Here is a 21,467-nt window from a genome sequence, read left to right as displayed (position 1 = left end):
GGCCCGGGCCGGGCATGTGGCGGCGGCGGGGCCGGGGGCGGCCGGGGCCGGTGAGCGATGGGGGGGGACCCTCGGCGGGCGGTACCGGGCGGGTCCCGGTGGGCTCCCGGCTGTGCTGCGGGGGGCTCCGCTACCGGGAGTGCCGGGGGGCTCTGGCCTCGGGGTATCGGGGGGCTCCGCTACCGGGAGTGCCGGGGGGCTCTGGCCTCGGGGTATCGGGGGCCTCCGGTACCGGGGGTGCCGGGGGCTTTGCTGGCTGCTCCGGTCTCAAGGATCGCGGGGGGCTCCGGCTCCGGGAGTACCAGGGGGCTCCGGGAGTACCGGGCGGCTCCGGTACCGGGAGTACCGGGGGACTCCGGCCTCGAGGTCCCGGGGGTCTCCGGTACCGGGGATCCCGGCGGGTTTGCGGGGCCTCCAGTCTCAGGGGTACCGGAGAGCTCCGGTGCCGTGGGTATGGGGCGGCTCCGGTCCTGGGGGTACCGGCGGCTCCGGTCCCGGGGGGTTCCGGTGCCGGGGGTGCCCGGGGGTCCCCTGGATGTGCTGCGGGACCCCCGGGTGCGGGTCGGGAGGGGGTCACGGAGCCGCCGCCCATCGACCCCCGGCACTGCCCGCGGGGGTTCGGGGTCCCCCCGGTGACCTTGGGGTGTCCCGGGTGGCGGCACCGGCTCCGGCCCGCTGCGCTCCGCCGGCGTTTGGGGGACCCCAGGCTCGTCCCTCCCTCGGGCTGGGGCTGCCGGGGCTCTGTGTGGAGCCCCGGGGGGATCGAACTGCCCGGGATGGGGTACCCGTGTCCCCGGTGCCAGCTCTGGTTTGTCCCCGGTGCCAGCTCTGGTTTGTCCCCGGTGTGAGCTCCGGTTCCGTTGTCAGCTCCGTTCCCGTCCCGGTGTGAGCTCCGGTTCCGTTGTCAGCTCCGTTCCCGTCCCGGTGTGAGCTCCGGTTCGGTCCCGGTGTCACCTCCGGTTCCATCCCCGGTGCCAGCTCCGGTTCCGTCCATGTGGCAGCTCCGGTCTGTCCCCGGTGCCAGCTCCGGTTCGGTCCCGGTGCGGAGGACGAGCCCGGCCGGTGCCGCAGCGCGGTGTCCTGTTGCCTTCTATTCCAAGGCAGGCGACCTGGTTCTGAGTTACAGCTCGACAGCCCTCTCTCTCTAGGGCCGTTCGGGCCAATGACACACGCAGACACCAATGTGGTGGACGGTCAAATGGCGTTTATTACTTCTTCTTCTGGGGTCTTATAGTCTTGGGGGTCTCTACGTCAAAAAGGGGTTTGTCTTTCTTATCTATAGTTAGTAGGGAATGGAAAAGTACTGGGTAAGGAGTGGAAAGTTACTGGATTCAGTGGGGCAACATTCCTACTGTTAGTGGGGCTACATTCCTATGTTAATTTCTTATCTGTGAGTAACTGAGGGTCTTATCTATGGGGAACAGAGGGTCCTGCCTTTCCGTCACATCGCGAGATCTTCCGCAGCGCCTCTTCCCTAGCTACCACATCTCCCCCCCCCTTTTCACAAATGAATGAGGTAGTCATGCACATAGGTAGTGAACTGAGGTATGAGGTTGTAACTTAACAAGGGAAAGGGATTTTGGGAAACCTGAGTAAGCTTTTGCCAGACAAGTTTAGAAAATCTCGTGACTGGCAGTGTTCCTAGGTTGAATTCCCTGGTTGAATTCACAGCAATTGTCGTCGCCCTATGAACAGGATGTTGGCCCGTTCCAGGCGGCTCTGAACGAACGAGACTAGCTTGTTCAGCAGGCATGGTCCGAAGGTGACTGTTAGAAACAGCATCGCCAATGGACCTATCAAGGCAGAAATTAGAGTGGTTAGCCAAGGTGATTGATTGAACCAGGACTCGTACCAGCTCTGTTGGGCTTCCCTGTCTCTCTGCCTCTGAGCCAGTCTGTTCCGGAGTTCTGTCATGGAGTCTCTCACGACTCCCGTGTGGTCTGCATAGAAACAGCACTCCTCTCTCAAGGCGGCACACAGGCCCCCTTGCTGCATGAACAGGAGGTCCAGACCTCGCCTGTTCTGCAAGACCACTTCTGAGAGTGAGGAGACCGACTTCTCTAGATAGGAGATGGATTTCTCGATCCTCTGCAGGTCCTCGTCAATCGTTGCCTGCAGCTGTGACAGTCCTTGGTGCTGTGTCGCTAGGGCTGAGACTCCTGTGGCCGTTCCGGCTGCTCCCAGGCCGAGCAGCATTGCGATAGTTATACCTGTCATTATTTCTCTTTTGTGGATCCGGCTGGGTCCCTCAAGAAGGTGGTACATTTCTTAGTCTGAGTGGTACAAAACCCTAGGAACAATCAGAACTTGGACACAGAAGTCGATAGAGTCATTGAATTTGGGAAGAAACACACAAGGGCTCACTCCGGATCGCTGGCAAACCCACATCCCCGATGCGGATGGGATCGCCCACTTATTGTTTTTCCTGTTCGGCCTGCCAATTTTGGTGCAGATGTTACCTCCCCGCTTAGCTAGGGTTGAATTGCCAAAGCATCTGCCTCGGCCTGTGACTTGACTCAGGGTGATTCCTTTGCGAGGGGTGTCCCATCTGCACTGGTGAGGGGCGTCGGCTGAGGAATAACTGAAGGGAGTGTCTAAAGCGACTCCTTCGTAAAAGGGGGGTTTGACATCGTAACAAAGCCAGCAGGATTCGGTTAGGTTAGGGTTGGATTCGTTCAGGGATACAAAGGTAGCTTCTAACATACGAAGGATTGGGTCTGCGTCTGACTCGGTTAAGCGGCTCATCTGAAAGGTTTCTGCTTGACCGGTCGGGACATTGCTGACCCCTGTGGGTAAGGTTTTGGGGTAGGTTGTGTTTCTCCCTTTCGGCACACTTTTAATCACTTTGTTGGGTCCGACTGCTCGGGGTGCTGACGGCTGGAGCCTGATAATTTGCACGTTCACCCTCTCTTTTGACCCTTGAAGGACCACTGTCCACGTTCTGCCTGTGGCCCAACTAGGGTGATCTGGCTGCAAGACCGTCATGTTGTAATCAGTGCACGCCCGAAAACTTGGGACTTTATGTTGGTTTCGATGGAAGTTTCCGTGGGAGAAGAATGGTATTTTGCAGCCAATGGGTGCCCAGGTGAATTGTAAAAATTTGTCTGGCTCTTGTGGGTCCCACCCAGGCCCCGACGGTCTGGCATCTGTAACTATGGTTTCGCAGCCCCAGTGCCCACAATATCCCCACCCTGGGTAATTGCAGTAGCTTTTCCCAGGGTTTGAAGCTGGGCACCAGTAGGATAGGTACGAGTGTGTGACGTGTGTGGAATAGGGGTTTACCCTTGGCTGTCCTGGAAACAGGTTGGTGATGCGAAGCACGAAGGATGGGGTGTTTGGAGTGGTGATTTCTCTGAGTGCTTTGCCACTACTAAGGTGTCGCATGACCCACCTGAATGGCCGATGGGGGTAGTGGTCTGGGCTGGCTTGCCCTCTGGCGACAAGCCCCAACAGCAAAATCACACAGAAACACCCTTGGTGCTTGGGTCTCACCCGTGCGGGTCTCTCGGGTGCTGCCTGACGCCTTGGTGGTCTGTCGCTTTCGTCTGGAACCGGAATGTACGTGTCACGAGCACGTCCCACGAGCAGGTCCTGTAAACAAAGACTCGCAATTCTCGTCAGTCTCATTCTGCTCGCTATGAAGGTCCGGTTTAATCGACTTAAGTGGACACCACCTGATTTTGCCGTCCTTTTTGACCGCCGCGTACCCTCTCCCCGTGAGCATCAACCTCCAGCCCCGTTCCCACTCGCCTAGCTCGTTTCTGATTACCACCTGTGGGCCCTCTTCTAGCGCTCGAGTGGCCCGGTGTTTTTGGACGGGACTGTTTGTTTCGTCTCCCCTAGGGAACTGATTCAGTGCCAGCAAAGCGGTCGCCAGCATACGTGCCTGATCTCCTGGGGGAATGGCATTGGCAAAGCCCTCTGCTTTCGCCAACACTTCTAGCTTGGTTTTCAGGGTCTGGTTTGCTCTCTCAACTATGGCCTGCCCGGTACTGTTGTATGGGATGCCTTGCACTAACGTGATGCCCCATTTCGCGGCGAATTCCTGTATTTGTTTGGAGGTGAAATTGGAGCCGTTGTCCGTTTTGATCTGCTTGGGGATACCAAGCCAAGCCATGGCTGTCAGCCAGTGCTGAATTGTGTTTTTGGAGTTAGTTTTGGGGTGCTGTGTGGCTATGATCGTCCCGCTGTAAGTGTCTACTGTCACTGCAAGCCATGCTCGGGGCCTCATCAGTTCGCACCAGGTGAAGTCCGACTGCCAGATTTCTGAGGGCTTGAGTCCTCTCGGGTTGACTCCGTAGGTCCAAAGGGGTGACTTCTGGCAATAAGGGCAGGTGGCTACCACGTGTTTCGCGTCCGCCGTCGAGATTCCGCATCTCTTCGCCAGTGCTTTGACTCCGATGTGGAGTGACTCGTGCAGTTGACGAGCTCTTTGCAACGTCCAGACGCCTTTCGCTGCGGCGTCCGCTTTGTCGTTGCCGGTCTGGAAGTAACCTTTGACTGGGTCATGGCTGTTGATGTGGATGACTGACACGGTGCCCTGTCGCGAGGAAAGCGCTTCTTCCAGCATTAGGGCTGCTGCTGATGTCGATACTCCTGGTCCTGCCATGGCTAGGCAAAGCCTTGCCACGAATATAGAGTCTGTTACGATGTTGAGGTGTTCGTCTTGGAAGAGTCCGCATGCCAAAACCACTGCTGCTGCCTCCAGCTGTTGCACTGACAGTGTGGGGTCACACGCTTTGACGCAGTGCCATTGCTCTCCTGCCTGCCACACTGCTGCTGCGGTTGAAGTCGTGGAGGAAGCGTCTGTGAAAACCGTTGGTCCCGGCTGCGGTCTGTCCTTGACCTTCGGTGGCATGTCCATGTCGACTACGGTCAGCAGCTTCGTCCAGGGTGGCTTGGAAGAGTAGGAGATTTCTCCTCCGAAGCCGGAAAGAGCAAGGGCCAGGTACTCCGATATTGTGGCTGACTCTGAGGTCGGCTGCTTGCGGAATGGAAGGTGGATGCTTGTCGGTTCTGTCCCTAGGTGTCTCAAGGCGAGTCTCCTGCCTTTCATGATGAGGTTGGCGATGCATTCGATTCCCGGGGAAAATGCACGAGCAGGTCTTCCGAGGACCACCCATTGGATCGGTCGGGCCTTTTCAGAAGGTCCTTGGGCCAGTGCCCCCACTCCCCCCTTCGGTGTAAAGTGGACGTACAAGTCCAGTGGCACGGCTGGGTTCCACCTGGCAAGGATGCCAGTGTCCATCTGGTTTTCGATGAAGTCGAGGGAGCTCGTTGCTTGTGGCGTCAGCTCCTTGGGATCCCAGGGGTTCTTCCCTTTCAGGAGGTCATACAGAGGGTCCATGACCTCGGGGGGGATCAGGATGATGTTGCGAAGCCACTGCAGGGATCCCACCAGGCGTTGCACGTCGTGGAGCGTCTCGACTTCTCGGTTGATCTTCATCTTGGGGGGTGTCACGTAGGAGCTTGTGATTCCTACTCCCAGGAAGGTCACGCAGGGTCCTCTCTTGATCTTTGCGCTCGCGATCTCGAAGCCGTTGGCCTGAAGTGTCTCCGTGATTGTGGACACCAGGTCATCTACTTGGCTTGCCGATGGTGCTGCAACCAGGATGTCATCCATGTACTGGATGATGGTTGCGGTGGGATTGGAGTGTCGGACGGGCATCAGTGCTTTGTCCACGGTGATCTGGCATATGGTCGGGCTGTCGACCAGACCTTGTGGGAGCACTCTCCATTGGAAGCGAAGGTTGGGCCGCTCGCCGTTCCGAAACGCCACGGAAAAGGCGAATCGTTCTCTGTCCTCAGGGTGCAGGGGTATTGAGAAGAAGCAGTCCTTGATGTCCAGTACTGCGCACGGCTGCCCTGTGGGGATGGCTGAGTTTGCGGGTAGTAGTGTCTGGACCGGACCCAAGGGTCGGATCGTCTTGTTCACCTCTCTCAGGTCGTGGACGAGACGATAGCCTTGTCCGGACCTTTTGGGGATCACGAATACAGGGGTGTTCCATGGGCTGGTGGAGGGTTCTATGTGACCCTTTTGCAGTTCGCGGTCGACCAGTTCCAGCAAGGCTGCCATTCGAGGCTCTGTCAGGGGCCACTGCTCAACCCATACAGGGTCTGATGATTTCCAAGTCAGTTTGATTGGCAGCGGAGGGTGTACGGCAGTGGCCCTCAGGATAAATTTGTAATCCGAAATCCGAGCAGGGAAAGGACGTCCCTTCCCAACAGGGGTGGAGAATTTTGCAAAATGTAAGGGTAGATTGCTACTGTCTTTTCTGGTCCCTTTTTCGTGTGAAGTGTTATAGCCACCAGCTGGGTGCTTTTCCATGCCCGGGACTGCCCCCCCACTCCATTCACTGGGGGGACTTCTTTGAATTGCCAATGTCCGGGCCAATGCGCTTGGGGAAAAACCGTGCAGTCTGATCCCGTGTCCGCCCAGAACTGAAACCCTATGACGTGGGGGTCCTGGCTGCCGTGAAGGCGGCATGTCCCCCACACCATTAGGGGTTCCTTCCCTATTTTCATGACCAAGGCCACCCAGGGATCCCGCTCTGGGGTGTCCCCTGCTGTTCCTGTGACACCGGCGCGGCTTGTGGCGGTGGGGGGTGCGAAGGTATTGAGGGTGCTGCAGAACTCTGCCATTGTATTGCTGGAGGGGATGCAAAGTTGACCGCTCCCTGTGGGGGCATAGGGTACGAGGGTCCCCTGCCCCACTGGGGGTTGCTGTAGCTGGGCCGCTGCATATTCCACGTGGGAGGGGGCTGAATGCGGCCTGGCTGCCCCCTCCCTCTCCCGTTTCCCTGAAACCTGGATCTGCATTCCTTAGCTAAATGCCCCTTCCTTCCACACACCCAGCACGGTCCTCTACCTCCCCCTTGGCGTGGTGGAGCATCTGCTGATGGGCGCTTTGGTTGAGGGCAGTTTGCTGCCACGTGGCCTGCCTGGCCGCACTTAAGGCACGCCATCACACTAGTTATTGCAGTTTGAACTGCTGCTTGAATGGGAACTAGATGTTCCTCCTTTGCAACGTGTCTGATCATGGCAGCTATACTGGACCCCAGCGGTAGCGACCTTAAAATGTCTTTGGTGGCTGAGTTACATTGCTGGCGTAGGCACTCTGCCATCACGGGACCCTTCGCCTCTGAGGGTAATGCAGAGGAATCTAATGCAGCCTGAAGTTTGTCCACAAACTGAGTGAAGCTCTCACTCTCACCCTGTTTTATGAGAGACCACGGGGATGGTTTAGCTACCACTTTAGAAGCATCACGGATAGCTTCTCGGGCAGCACGGGTTGTTGTCATGACCTCATGGGCCCGCAAGCCCTCAGCCTGTTGCTGGGGGGTGATCATAGTGGGGTCTGTGCCCATTAGCCTCTGTATGCTGGAGCCGTGCAGTGGGTGGTCTGCCCCTGTTATCGAGGCTAGCTGTTTGAGGCAATTATCCTCCCATTCTTGTTTAAAAACGATCATCCCCGCACCATCAAATATCATTCTACACGTCTGCTTAATATCAAAGGGAAGCATATCGTCCCCACCGAAAAGGCCGTCAATGAGTGTGCAAACCATGGCCGAATTAATTCCCTTATCCGCAATCGCTTTAACAATTGCCTGCACATCTTTCGGATTGACCGGTGAATAAATCCTTTGGTTTCCGCCTGCACCCCCCACACGAACCGGGAACACCAGAGTGGCGGACGGAGCCCATTCCGCACAAGCCATTTTTATTTTCCGCCAGTTTGTAAGCGGGGTTCGGTTTTTCTCTGGTAACTCCTTCACCCATGCAGGAGCGCTGTGGCTAGTAACCTTACACGCCACTGCTCTCTCTCCGTTAAGGCTAGAATCTGAGCCGGAGTCCTCCGACCCTGTCTCGGGCTCCGAGCTCGAATCCGAGTCCGAGCCGGAAGTCGAGTAAAGAAACGCTTCCGGGCTGCTCTGCCTTTTGCTCGGGCTCCGACCCCGCCCCTTCTTGCGGGGGTCGGGCCGTTCCCTCCCCCTGGGGTCCCCCCGCCTCCTTCTGGGGGAGGTCCTTGCCCTACAAGGACTTAATTTGAATAAAGCGCTCTGATTGGTCTTACGCGCCTCCGCGGGGGCCGCCCCGTCTCCCCGCTCGCCCGCGCATGCGTTGTTCCGTGGGCTGACTGCATTTCCGCCCCCCTTCTCCTCCTTTCCGCCCTGACCATGCGGTCCGGCGCCATTTTCAAACGCATATGGTGGGGGAGCTTTTTTATCGGTCTCTATGGGGTCCGACATTCTGGCCGCGTTCCGCGCCTCCTCCGCAAGCCCCTGCCAGAACGCCCGCGTGTGCTCCCCCCCCTCCGATGGTGAGTCCGCTCTCTGAGGGGGATCTGGCGTTCGCGCCTCCGCGTGCCTGTCCGGATCAGGCACCTCCGCGGTTTGTGTCGCTGCGCCCACCCCCAACTGCGGCACGGCTAATAAACAAGTTCGAGCGGCTTTCCAGGTCTCTTGCTCTTGTCGAGCTTTTTGCAGAGCCTGAACAACTCTGCCCCACGATTTTAAGGCTTTCCCTGAGCCCAAGGACATAGTGTCCTGCGCCAGGGCTTTTGTACAACTATCCCACACGTCCGAATGTAGGACGTCCACGGGGCTTTCAATAGCCCCAAGCTTAATCAATCTCGACAATGCGAGAGTTAAGTCCCTAAGTTTACATTCTATACCCCATTGCGCATGCATCTCTGTTACGACCTTCGCTATGGCTTCCATCGTCCAAGCTGGTCCGGGAGCGTCCTCCCCGCTGCGGTCAGACCTGCTGCCGCAGCCGCCGTCCTCGTTCCAGGAGTGTCCCCGTTCGCCGGGCGCAAGCCGCTGTCCCGGGTTCCGGCACCAGAATGTTGCCTTCTATTCCAAGGCAGGCGACCTGGTTCTGAGTTACAGCTCGACAGCCCTCTCTCTCTAGGGCCGTTCGGGCCAATGACACACGCAGACACCAATGTGGTGGACGGTCAAATGGCGTTTATTACTTCTTCTTCTGGGGTCTTATAGTCTTGGGGGTCTCTACGTCAAAAAGGGGTTTGTCTTTCTTATCTATAGTTAGTAGGGAATGGAAAAGTACTGGGTAAGGAGTGGAAAGTTACTGGATTCAGTGGGGCAACATTCCTACTGTTAGTGGGGCTACATTCCTATGTTAATTTCTTATCTGTGAGTAACTGAGGGTCTTATCTATGGGGAACAGAGGGTCCTGCCTTTCCGTCACATCGCGAGATCTTCCGCAGCGCCTCTTCCCTAGCTACCACAGTGTCCCCAGGCTCGGGAGCGTCGCTGTCACCGGGCAGGGCTCCGGGCAAGGTCCACGGGCGGGCTCAGAGCGGGCTCCGGTTCCCCCGCGGCGCCGGTAACGGGAGGAGCCGCGGAGGGGGCGGTGACGGTAACGGCGCCGGGGCTTCGTGGGTTTGGTTCAGCCCCGGCGATGGAAAGGCGCAGGTGTGCGGCAGCTGCCCCGTCCCACGATGGGAGGAACGGGCTGGATCCTGAACATGGGAGAGGGATCCTGAATATGGGGCCTGCCTTCTAAACCTGGGGCTGGACCCTAAATCTGGGGCTGGATCCTAAATCTGGGGCTGGATCTTAAATCTGGGGTTGGATCTTAAATCTGGGGTTGGCTTCTAAATCATGTGCTGGATCCTAAACCTGGGGCTGGCTCCTAAATATGGGACTGGACCCTAAATCTGGGGCTGATCCTAAATCTGGGGGCTGGATCCTGAGTATGGGACATGGATCCTGAATCTGGGGGCTGGATCCTAAATCTGGGCCTGGATTTAAGTCTGGGGCTGGATCTTAAATCTGGGGTTGGCTTCTAAATCATGTGCTGGATCCTAAACCTGGGGCTGGCTCCTAAATTTGGGGACTGGCTTCTAAATCTGGGGTCTGGATCCTGATTTTGAGGGCTGGATCCTTAATCCGGGGCTCCTAAATATCTGGGGGCTGGCTCTTAAATCTGGGGAGTGGATCCTAAATCACGTGCTGGCTCCTAAAACTGGGGCTGGCTCCTGAGTTTGAGGGCTGGCTCCTGAATTTGAGGGCTGGCTTCTAAATCTAGGGGCTGGCTTCTAAATGTTTTGGGGCTGAGCAGGGCGGGAGCAGAGCTGCTCCTCCCTGCGGCTGTTGTTGGTTTCGGGGTGTGGAGTAACCGGGTCACCCTCGTGGTGAGAGGAGGGCACCAGGGCACCCCGGGGTCAGCAGGGCAGGCTCGGTGCCCCGTGCCCTGCTGAGGCCAGGGCAGGTCCCATCCCTGTGCCCAGAGCAGGCTCGGTGCCCCTCCTGTGCCCAGGACAGGCTCAGTGCCCTGCTGTGCCATAGCAGATCCCAGCTCGGTGCCCCTCCTGTGCCCAGGACAGGCTCAGTGCCCCTCCTGTGCCCAGGACAGGCTTAGTGCCCTGCTGTGCCAGGGCAGATCCCAGCTCAGTGCCCCTCCTGTGCCCAGGACAGGCTCAGTGCCCTGCTGTGCCAGGGCAGATCCCAGCTCGGTGCCCTATGCCCTGTTCTGCCCTGCTGACCCCAGGGTGGGCCTGGTGCCCCTGCAGAGCCCAGGGTAAGCTCAGTGCCCCATGCCCTGCTGTGCCCGGGGCAGATCCCATCCCTGTGCCCAGGGCAGGCTCGGTGCCCTGTGTCCCACTGAGCCCAGGGCAGATCCCAGCTCAGTGCCCGGCCTAGGGTAAGCTCAGTGCCCCGTGCCCTGCTATGCCCAGGGCAGATCCCAGCTCAGTGCCCAGGGTGGGCTCAGTGCCCCGTGCCCTGCTGTGCCCAGGGCAGATGCCAGCTTGGTGCCCTGCTGTGCCCAGGGCAGGCTTGGTGCCCTTTCTTTGCCTAGGGCAGGCTCGGTGCCCCGTGCCCTGCTGTGCCCAGGGCAGATGCCAGCCCCAGAGCGTGGGATGGGGGCAGGACCCGACTGGTCCAACCTGCCCGGGGTGCCCGGGGGTGAGGCAGGAGCAGAGCCCAGGTGAGCCCTGCCTGCGTCTGATCCTGCCCTGGGCAGCAGTGGGGCAGCGGGGGAGGGAGCCCAGAGGGGGGATCCCACAGGGGGAGATCCTGCAGGGATGGGATCCTACAGGGATGGGATCCTATAAGGATGGATCCCACAGGGATGGGATCCTACAGGGATGGGATCCTATAAGGATGGATCCCACAGGGATGGGATCCCACAGGGATGGGATCCCACAGGGATGGGATCCTACAGGGATGGGATCCCACAGGGGGAGATCCCACAGGGATGGGATCCTACAGGGATGGAGCCCACAGGGATGGGATCCTATAAGGATGGATCCCACAGGGATGGGATCCCACAGGGATGGGATCCCACAGGGATGGAGCCCACAGGGATGGGATCCCACAGGGATGGAGCCCACAGGGATGGGATCCCACAGGGATGGGATCCTACAGGGATGGGATCCTACAGGGATGGGATCCTACAGGGATGGATCCCACAGGGATGGGATCCCACAGGGATGGGATCCTACAGGGATGGGATCCCACAGGGATGGGATCCTACAGGGATGGGATCCCACAGGGATGGGATCCTACAGGGATGGAGCCCACAGGGATGGGATCCTACAGGGATGGGATCCTGCAGGGATGGGATCCTACAGGGATGGATCCCACAGGGATGGGATCCTACAGGGATGGGATCCTGCAGGGATGGGATCCTATAAGGATGGATCCCACAGGGGTGGGATCCTGCAGGGATGGAGCCCACAGGGGGGGATCCTACAGGGATGGGATCCTATAAGCATGGATCCCAAAGGGGGGGGGATCCTATAAGGATGGAGCCCACAGGGATGGGATCCTATAAGGATGGATCCCAAAGGGGTGGATCCTACAGGGATGGAGCCCACAGGGGTGGGATCCTATAAGGATGGATCCCAAAGGGGGGGATCCTGCAGGGATGGAGCCCACAGGGATGATTCCAAAGGGATGGGATCCCACAGAGTTGGATCCTGTATGGATGATCCTCCAGGGATGGATCAGGCAGGGATGATCTCACAGGGATGGATCCTACAGTGGTGATCCCACAGAGATGGACCCCATAGGGATGGGACCCTATAGGGATGGATCCCACAGGGATGGGATCTCACAGGGATGGGATCCTATAGGGATGGATCCCACAGGGATGGGATCTCCATAGGATGGAATGTCCCAGGGATGATCCCACAGGGGATGGGTCCCACAGGGATAGATCCCACAGGTATGGAATCCCACAGTAGTGATCCCACAGGGATGGAATGCCACAGGGATGATCCCAAGGGCTGATCCCCCGGTGCTGTCCCAGGGTGACCCCACAGGTCCATCCATGCACAGGCCGAGGTTTGCCAGGTCCTTGACCCAGCAGAGGAGCAGGGCTGTGTGGGGTCAGCAGCTGGAATCGGGGCAGGGCTGTGTGGGGTCAGCAGCTGGAACTGGGCAGGGCTGTGTGGGGTCAGCAGCTGGAATCAGGGCAGGGCTGTGTGGGGTCAGCAGCTGGAATTGGGGCAGGAGTGTTGGGAAATCCCTCTGGGATCAGCCAGGCTGGCATTGCAGCAGCTGGCACCACCCAGCTCACCTGGGCTGAGTGCCCAGTGCCCACCTGGGCTCTGCCCACGGCTCCCAGCCACACCTCACCTGGAAGGGCTGGCCTGAGGCTCAGGGGGCAGGGCAAGGGCTCCCAGTGCCACCAGTGAGGGGCTCCCAGTGCTCCCAGTGCCACCAGTGAGGGGCTCCCAGTGCTCCCAGTGTCACCAGTGAGGGGCTCCCAGTGCTCCCAGTGTCACCAATGAGGGGCTCCCAGTGCTCCCAGTATCACCAGTGAGGGGCTCCCAGTGCTCCCAGTGTCACCAGTGAGGGGCTCCCAGTGCTCCCAGTGTCACCAATGAGGGGCTCCCAGTGCTCCCAGTATCACCAGTGAGGGGCTCCCAGTGCCCCCAGTGAGCAGCTCCCAGTGCCCCCAATGAGAGGCTCCCAGTGCCCCCAATGAGGGGCTCCCAGTGCCCCCAGTGAGGAGCTCCCAGGGCTCCCAGTGCCACCAGTAAGGAGCTCCCAGTGTGACCAGTAAGGAGCTCCCAGTGCCACCAGTATCAGCAGTGAGGAGCTCCCCAGCCTGCAGGGTGTCTGTGCAGGGATCAAACCGAGCTGTGAGTCCCAAACCAGCCCAGGAGGATCCATCAGGGCCCTGCAGGACCCAGCGCTGCTCAGAGCCCACATCAAAGGGCCGAGCTCAATGGCAGGAACTGCTCCCAGCACGGGGCCAGGCTGGCCTGGGAGGAACAGGAGCAGGATCAGGATGGGCCCAGGGTGAGGAGGAACAGGAGCAGGAGCAGGATGGGCCCGGGGTGAGGAGGAGCAGGATCAGGATGGACCCAGGGTGAGGAGAAACAGGAGCAGGATCAGGATGGGCCAGGGGTGAGGAGGAACAGGAGCAGGAGCAGGAGCAGGATGGGCCAGGGGTGAGGAGGAGCAGGAGCAGGAGCAGGATGGGCCAGGGGTGAGGAGGAGCAGGAGCAGGATGAGCCAGGGGCTGTTGGAAGGAACAGGATGAGCCCAGAGTGAGCAGGAGCAGGAACAGGATGAGCCCAGGGTGGTTGAGAGGAGCAGGATGAGCCCAGGATGAGCTCTGGACTGTTGGAGGAGCAGGAGCAGGATGAGCCCAGGGGTGTTGGAAGGATCAGGATGAGCCTGAGGCTGTGGGGAGGAACAGGATGAACCCAGGGCTGTTGAGAGGAACAGGATGAACCCAGGGCTGTTGAGAGGAACAGGATGAGCCCAGGGTGAGCAGGAACAGGATGAGCCCAGGGTGAGCCCAAGGCTGTGAGGAGGATCAGGATGAACCCAGGGCTGTTGAGAGGAACAGGATGAGCCCAGGGTGAGCCCAAGGCTGTGGGGAGGATCAGGATGAGCAGGAACAAGATGAGCCCAGGGTGAGCCCGGGGCTGTGGAAGATCTCGTGGCACAGCAGGGTAGAGGCAGAACAAGAAGCCCTTTGTTCGCTGCTGGCTGCACACGTGGGCACAGCAGCAGCAGCCATGGCTGCGGGGGGGCACAGGGACCCCGTGGTGCCCTGCCCAGGTTTGGGTGGGCACAGGGACCCCGTGGTGCCCTGCCCAGGTTTGGGTGGGCACAGGGACCCCGTGGTGCCCTGCTCTGGGCTGGAGGGGCACAGGGAGCTCGTGGTGCCCAGGGCAGGGCTGGGTGGGCACAGGGAATGTTCCCTGTTCTGAGTGAGGTGGGCACAGGGACTTCGTGGTGCCCTGCCCAGGTTTGGGTGGGCACAGGGACCCCGTGGTGCCCTGCTCAGGGCTGGGTGGGCACAGGGAGCTCATGGTGCCCTGCCCAGATTTGAGTGGGCACAGGGACTTCGTGGTGTGCTGCCCAGGGCTGGGTGGGCACAGGGAGCTTGTGGTGCCCTGTTCTCACCTGGGTGGGCACAGGGAATGTTCCCTGGGCACCCTGCAGTGCCCACTGTGATGCCAGGCTCAGCCTGGGGGCACAGCCTGAGTCCTGGGATCAGCTTTGGCTCCCCGGGGCAGGACAGGAGGGTCTGGGAGAGGCTGAGGGGTCTGGGGGGGCTCAGCCTGGAAAAAAGGGGCTCAGGAGGGACCTTCTGGCTCCCCACTACAGGAGGGGACACAGGTGGGGTCAGGCTCTGCTCCCAGGTGACAGGAGGAGACAAAAAGGCATCCAGGGCAGGTTTAGGATGGATTTTAGGGAAAATTCCTTCATGGAAAAGCTGCTCGAGTGCAGGGTGGAGTCCCCACAGCTCCCTGACAGGAGGGGAGAAATCCAGGTGGGCTTTGGGCTCTGCTCCCAGGGGACAGGGGGAGACAAAAAGGCATCCAGAGCAGGTTGAGGTTGGATTTTAAGGAAAATTCCTTCATGGAAAAGCTGCTCAGGGTGAGGGCGGAGTCCCCAGAGCTCTCTGACAGGAGGGCACGCAGCCACATGGGGTCAGGCTCTACTTCCGAATTACAGGGTGAAACAAAGGCGTCCATGACAGGCTGGGGTTGCATTTTAAGGAGAATTCCCTCATTTCCTTCATGGAAAAGCTGCTCAGGCTGAGGGTGGAGTCCCCACAACAGGAGGGGACAGCCAGGTGGGGTCTGGGCTCTGCTCCCAGGTGACAGGGGGAGACAAAATTCCCTCTCCCAGGGCAGGTTTGAGTTGGACTTCAGGGACAATTCCTTCACGGAAAAGCTGCTCAGGTGGAGAGTGGAGTCCCCACAGCTCCCCGACAGGAGCCAGGTGGGCTCAGGCTCTGCTCCCAGGAGAAAGGAGGAGACAAAAACTCTCCCAGGGCAGGTCTGGGCTGGATTTTAGGTTTGGGTTGGATTTTAGGGTTGGATTTTAGGTTTAGGATGGATTTTAGGGCTGGATTTTAGGTTTAGGATGGATTTTATGGCTGGATTTTAGGTTTAGGATGGATTTTAGGGTTGGATTTTAGGTTGAGGTTGGATTTTAGGTTTAGGCTGGATTTTAGGGCTGGATTTTAGGTTTAGGTTGGATTTTGGGTTTAGGATGGATTTTAGGGTTGGATTTTAGGTTGAGGTTGGATTTTGGGTTTAGGATGGATTTTAGGGCTGGATTTTAGGTTTAGGTTGGATTTTAGGGTTGGATTTTAGGTTGAGGCTAGATTTTAGGGTTGGATTTTGGGTTTAGGATGGATTTTAGGGTTGGATTTTAGGTTGAGGCTGGATTTTAGGGCTGGATTTTGGGGTTGGATTTTGGGTTTAGGATGGATTTTAGGGCTGGATTTTAGGGCTGGATTTTAGGTTGAGGTTGGATTTTAGGTTTAGGCTGGATTTTAGGGTTGGATTTTGGGTTTAGGTTGGATTTTGGGTTTAGGCTGGATTTTAGGGCTGTATTTTAGGTTTAGGATGGATTTTAGGGCTGGATTTTGGGTTGAGGATGGATTTTAGGGCTGGATTTTAGCTTTAGAATGAAATTTAGGGTTGGATTTTAGGTTTAGGTTGGATTTTAGGGCTGGATTTTGGGTTGAGGATGGATTTTAGGGCTGGATTTTGGGTTTAGGATGGATTTTAGGTTGAGGATGGATTTTAGGGCTGTGTTTTAGGTTTAGGCTGGATTTTAGGTTTAGGATGGATTTTAGGGTTGGATTTTAGGTTTAGTTTGGATTTTAGGGCTGGATTTTGGGTTTAGGATGGATTTTAGGGTTGGATTTTAGGTTGAGGTTGGATTTTAGGTTTAGGCTGGATTTTAGGGCTGGATTTTAGGTTTAGGTTGGATTTTAGGGCTGTATTTTAGGTTGAGGATGGATTTTAGGGCTGGATTTTAGGTTGAGGCTGGATTTTAGGGTTGGATTTTAGGTTGAGGATGGATTTTAGGGCTGGATTTTGGGGTTGGATTTTGGGTTTAGGATGGATTTTAGGGCTGGATTTTAGGTTGAGGCCGGATTTTAGGTTTAGTTTGGATTTTAGGGTTGGATTTTAGGTTTAGGATGGATTTTAGGGCTGGATTTTAGGTTGAGGCCGGATTTTAGGTTTAGTTTGGATTTTAGGGCTGTATTTTAGGTTTAGGATGGATTTTAGGGCTGGATTTTGGGTTGAGGATGGATTTTAGGGCTGGATTTTGGGTTTAGGATGGATTTTAGGTTGAGGATGGATTTTAGGGCTGTGTTTTAGGTTTAGGCTGGATTTTAGGTTTAGGATGGATTTTAGGGTTGGATTTTAGGTTTAGTTTGGATTTTAGGGTTGGATTTTAGGTTTAGGATGGATTTTAGGGTTGGATTTTAGGTTGAGGTTGGATTTTAGGTTTAGGCTGGATTTTAGGGCTGGATTTTAGGTTTAGGTTGGATTTTAGGGTTGGATTTTAGGTTGAGGCTGGATTTTAGGGTTGGATTTTGGGTTTAGGATGGATTTTAGGGTTGGATTTAAGGTTTAGGGTTGGATTTTAGGTTGAGGCTGGATTTTAGGGTTGGATTTTAGGTTTAGGATGGATTTTAGGGCTCGATTTTAGGTTGAGGATGGATTTTTGGGTTGGATTTTAGGTTGAGGATGGATTTTAGGGCTGGATTTTAGGGTTGGATTTTGGGTTTAGGATGGATTTTAGGGCTGGATTTTAGGGTTGGATTTTAGGTTTAGTTTGGATTTTAGGGTTGGATTTTGGGTTGAGGATGGATTTTAGGGTTGGATTTTAGGTTCAGGCTGGATTTTAGGTTGAGGATGGATTTTATGTTTAGGTTGGATTTTAGGTTTAGGCTGGATTTTAGGGCTGGATTTTAGGTTTAGGCTGGATTTTAGGGCTGGATTTTAGGTTTAGGCTGGATTTTAGGGCTGTATTTTAGGTTTAGGTTGGATTTTAGGGTTGGATTTTAGGTTGAGGCTGGATTTTAGGGTTGGATTTTGGGTTTAGGATGGATTTTAGGGTTGGATTTTAGGTTTAGGGTTGGATTTTAGGTTGAGGCTGGATTTTAGGGTTGGATTTTAGGTTTAGGATGGATTTTAGGGCTCGATTTTAGGTTGAGGATGGATTTTAGGGCTGGATTTTAGGGTTGGATTTTGGGTTTAGGATGGATTTTAGGGCTGGATTTTAGGTTGAGGTTGGATTTTAGGTTTAGTTTGGATTTTAGGGTTGGATTTTGGGTTTAGGTTGGATTTTGGGTTGAGGATGGATTTTAGGGTTGGATTTTAGGTTTAGGCTGGATTTTAGGGCTGGATTTTAGGTTTAGGCTGGATTTTAGGGCTGTATTTTAGGTTTAGGCTGGATTTTAGGGCTGGATTTTAGGTTTAGGATGGATTTTAGGGCTGGATTTTGGGTTTAGGCTGGATTTTAGGGCTGGATTTTGGGGTGCATCCCCTCCTGGCAGGGGCTGCCCATGCCGGGCTCTCTGTGGCTGCCCTGGGGCCGCTCCCAGCCTGGCCCTGCAGCTGCTGGGGCAGATAAAGGGGCCCCGAGCTGCCCCTCCCAGCCTGGGGCAGACGCTGGGCTGGTGCACAACGAACATTTCCCCAAAATCTCCCTCCTCATCATCCTGGGGTGCAGCTCTGGCCTGAGGTCATTCCTCCTGGGTCACCTTTTGGAGGAAAAAATTGGCTTTTTGGTAATTTTTTCTGGGGTTTTTCTTGGGTTTTTTTTGGGTATTTTTTTAGGTTGCTTTTTTTTTTTTTTTTTTTTTTTTTTTTTTTTTTTGTTTATTTGGTTTTTTTTTGTTTTGGGGCTTTTTTTGTGGTTTTTGTTTTGTCTTGTATTGTTTTGGGGTTTTTTTTTTGTGTTTTATTTTTTGTGGTTTTTTTTTATATTTTGGTTTGGGGTTTTTTAAATGGAAGCTGTCAAGTTTGGTGCTTAGAAAAGAAGGAAGAGTTTGTGTGAGTGATCAGAGCTGGAGTTCATTTCATTTGGGTCCCTGGGTGATGATTTCCTTTTGCCTCCTCCCTGCACCAACATTCCTTTGTTTTTATGGAAATCTCCCTTTCCTGATGGGGCTTGACAGAGGATTTGGTGCTTTGTTGGTCCTGTGGGTTTGAGCTCCTGGATCCCTCCCAGCCCCATTCCAGGTCCTGCCTCGTGCCTGTGTGGGTTTAACATAAACCCACAAATTTTAAATTTTAGGTTTTTTTTATTAAAGCCCCGGTGCTGAAGGAGTTAAAGCTGCCCTTAACGCACTCCCCAGTGCCCGGGGCTGGGAGGGTTTGGGGTGCAGGGTGGGGTTTGCACACCAGGGGAATTCCCCACTCCTTTCCTGGCTGGGCTTTCACAATCGGCTCCGGCTGCCCCTGGGCAGAGCAGGGGGAATTCATTTCCTGCTTTCTTTCTCTCTCTCTTTCTCTCTTTGCTTTCTCTTGTTCTCTCTCTCTTTCTCTCTTCCTGTTTTCCTTTCCTTTCCCTTCCTTCCTTTTCCTTCCTTTTCCTTCCTTCCTTTCTCTCTTTTTCCCTTTCTTTGCTTTTCTTTCTTTTCCTTCCTTCCCCTTCTTTCTCTTTCTCTCTCTTTCTTTCTCTCTTCCTTTCTTTCCTTTCCTCTCCTTTCTTTCCTTTCCTTCCTCTTTTCTTTCCTTTCTTTCTTTTTCTTTCTCCCTTTCTTTTCCTTTCTTTGCCTTCCTTCCTCATTTCGTCTCTCTTTCTCTCTTTCTTCTTTTCCTTCCTTTCTCTTTTTCTTTTCCTTTCCTTTCCTTTCCTTTCCTTTCCTTTCCTTTCCTTTCCTTTCCTTCCTTTCCTTTCTCTTCCTTTCCTTTCCTTTCCTTTCCTTTCCTTTCCTTTCCTTTCCTTTCCTTTCCTTTCCTTTCCTTTCCTTTCCTTCCTTTCCTTCCTTTCTTTCTCTCTTTTTCCCTTTCTTTGCTTTCTTCTTTTCCTTCCTTCCCCTTCCTCCTCTCTTTTTCTCTCTTTCTCTCTCTTTCTTTCTCTCTTCCTTTCCTTTCTTTCTTTTCCTTCCTCTTTTCTTTCCTTTCTTTCTTTTTCTTTCTCCCTTTCTTTTCCTTTCTTTGCCTTCCTTCCTCATTTCATCTCTCTTTCTTTCTCTCTTCCTTCTTTTCTTTTCTTTTCTTTTCTTTTCTTTTCTTTTCTTTTCTTTTCTTTTCTTTTCTTTTCTTTTCTTTTCTTTTCTTTTCTTTTCTTTTCTTTTCTTTTCTTTTCTTTTCTTTTCTTTTTTCTTTTTCTTTTCTTTTCTTTTTTCTTTTCCCTTCCCTTCCCAAACCTTCCTTTCTCTTCTCTTCTCTTCTCGATCTCTTCTCTTCTCTTCTCTTCTCTTCTCTTCTCTTCTCTTCTCTTCTCTTCTCTTCTCTTCTCTTCTCTTCTCTTCTCTTCTCTTCTCTTCTCTTCTCTTCTCTTCTCTCTTTCTCCCTTTTTTTTCCTTCCTGCCCTCCTCTCTCTCTCTCTCTCTCTTTCTTTCTTTCTTTCTTTCTTTCTTTCTTTCTTTCTTTCTTCTTTCTTTCTCTCTCTCTTCTCTCTCTCTCTCTTCTTTCTTTCTTTCTCTTCTTTCTTTCTTCTTTCTCTCTTTCTCTCTTTCTCTCTTTCTCTCTTTCTCTCTCTTCTTTCTCTCTTTCTCTCTTTCTCTCTTCCTTTCTTTCTTTCTCTCTTCCTTTCTCTCTTCCTTTCCTTCTTTTCCTTCCTTCCTTTTCCTTCCTTCATCTATCTCTCTTTTTTCTCTCTCTCTCTTTTTATTTCTCTCTTTCCTCTCTCCTTCCTCCCTCCCTCCCCTCCCAGCCCAATCCCCTCTCTGCCCCCTCAGATCGGGCTCTGGGTCCCTCCCTGGGGTCTCTCAGACCCTGGGAGCTGAATCTGCCTCTGCCCCCCCTCCTGCCAGCTCTGATTCTCCATCCTGCTGGTCTTTTCTTAATTATAACAGCCAGTAACAAAAATGGTTAACTGTCTTTAGTTATGAGGTCTTTTAAGGTTAAATAATTTAATTAATGAACGGTACTTAAATTATTTCCTTTTTGAACTAAATAGTCTAAGTCTGCGCTGTGACTTTTTTGATTAATTACAAAATACTGCTTAAACTTAGGGAGAAGAAGGAAAAGAAGAACAATTTGTTTCTGCCTTAAAACTTTTCATATTTATTACTACACTTTAAATTTCTACTTTGTGATATTCCACACTTTTACCTGACTACACACTTGTGATCTTAGTGCTGTTCATTAATTTTGGAATTTCTCCACAGCCTCAGGCCCAGTGCAGTGGGGTTTTTTTGTGAGTCTGTGCCTTTCAGCACAGAAAGTTAAAAAATTCTTAACACCTTAAAATTTTTCATATTTATTACTATACTTTAAAACTCTAAACTCTGAGTTTTCCACTTTGTGATATTCCACACTTTTACCTGACTACACACTTGTGATCTTAGTGCTGTTCATTAATTTTGGAATTTCTCCACAGCCTCAGTGGGGTTTTTTGTGAGTCTGTGCCTCTCAGCACAGACAGTGAGGAATTTTTGCCACGCAGGTTTCTGACCCACCCTGACAGGATTTTCCCCTTTTTTTCCCAGCCGATGTGTCCGGAGTGAAGCAGCTGCCGGAGCAGGGCAAGGCCTCCCCCATGGGCACCTCAGACATGGAGAGGAAAACGTCCTATGGTGAGGGGGCACGGGGGGCACCCCCTTTCCTCAGACATCCCTGGGCTTTTGGGGTGCTGGGGCTGAACCCCCTCATCTTCCCTTCCCTTCCCTTCCCTTCCCTTCCCTTCCCTTCCCTTCCCTTCCCTTCCCTTCCCTTCCCTTCCCTTCCCTTCCTTCCCTTCCCTTCCCTTCCCTTCCCTTCCCTTCCCTTCCCTTCCCAAACCTTCCCAAACCTTCCCAAACCTTCCCAAACCTTCCCAAACCTTCCCTTCCCTCCCTTCCTTTTGGGGTGCAGGGCTGATCCCCCTCATCCCCATCCTTCCCTTCAGCCCCATCCCTGCTTTTTGTGCTTTTTGGGGTTCAGGGCTGAGCCCCTGCAGCACCCCGGGCTCACCCAGCCCAGCCTGGGCAGGGATGTCCTGGGAGAGAGCTGTGACAGGGCTCCCTGCACACCTGGGCAGCTCTGACAGGGAGATCAGGGCTCCCTG

At 54.4% G+C, this 21,467-nt stretch overlaps 1 protein-coding gene across 3 annotated transcripts in view; it reads left to right on the top strand.

Moving 5' to 3' along the window:
* Nucleotides 1–21,467, top strand: part of SLC11A2 (solute carrier family 11 member 2) — a 67,855-nt gene continuing 46,388 nt past the window's right edge. The window contains exons 1-2 of one of the 3 annotated variants that reach the window (XM_058822259.1): nucleotides 1–50; nucleotides 20,911–20,997. In XM_058822259.1, coding sequence (XP_058678242.1) covers nucleotides 20,961–20,997 — 37 coding nt within the window. In that variant the 5' untranslated portion in view covers nucleotides 1–50; nucleotides 20,911–20,960. Of the gene's footprint in view, nucleotides 51–17,919; nucleotides 18,037–20,138; nucleotides 20,346–20,910; nucleotides 20,998–21,467 lie in introns of those variants that run through there. The other 2 variants (XM_058822260.1, XM_058822257.1) reach the window with 2 other exon arrangements.

This window comes from Ammospiza caudacuta, chromosome 31 (assembly GCF_027887145.1).
Source record: "Ammospiza caudacuta isolate bAmmCau1 chromosome 31, bAmmCau1.pri, whole genome shotgun sequence".
Taxonomy (NCBI): Eukaryota; Metazoa; Chordata; class Aves; order Passeriformes; family Passerellidae; genus Ammospiza; species Ammospiza caudacuta.
This window is presented reverse-complemented; position numbering and strand designations above follow the sequence as displayed.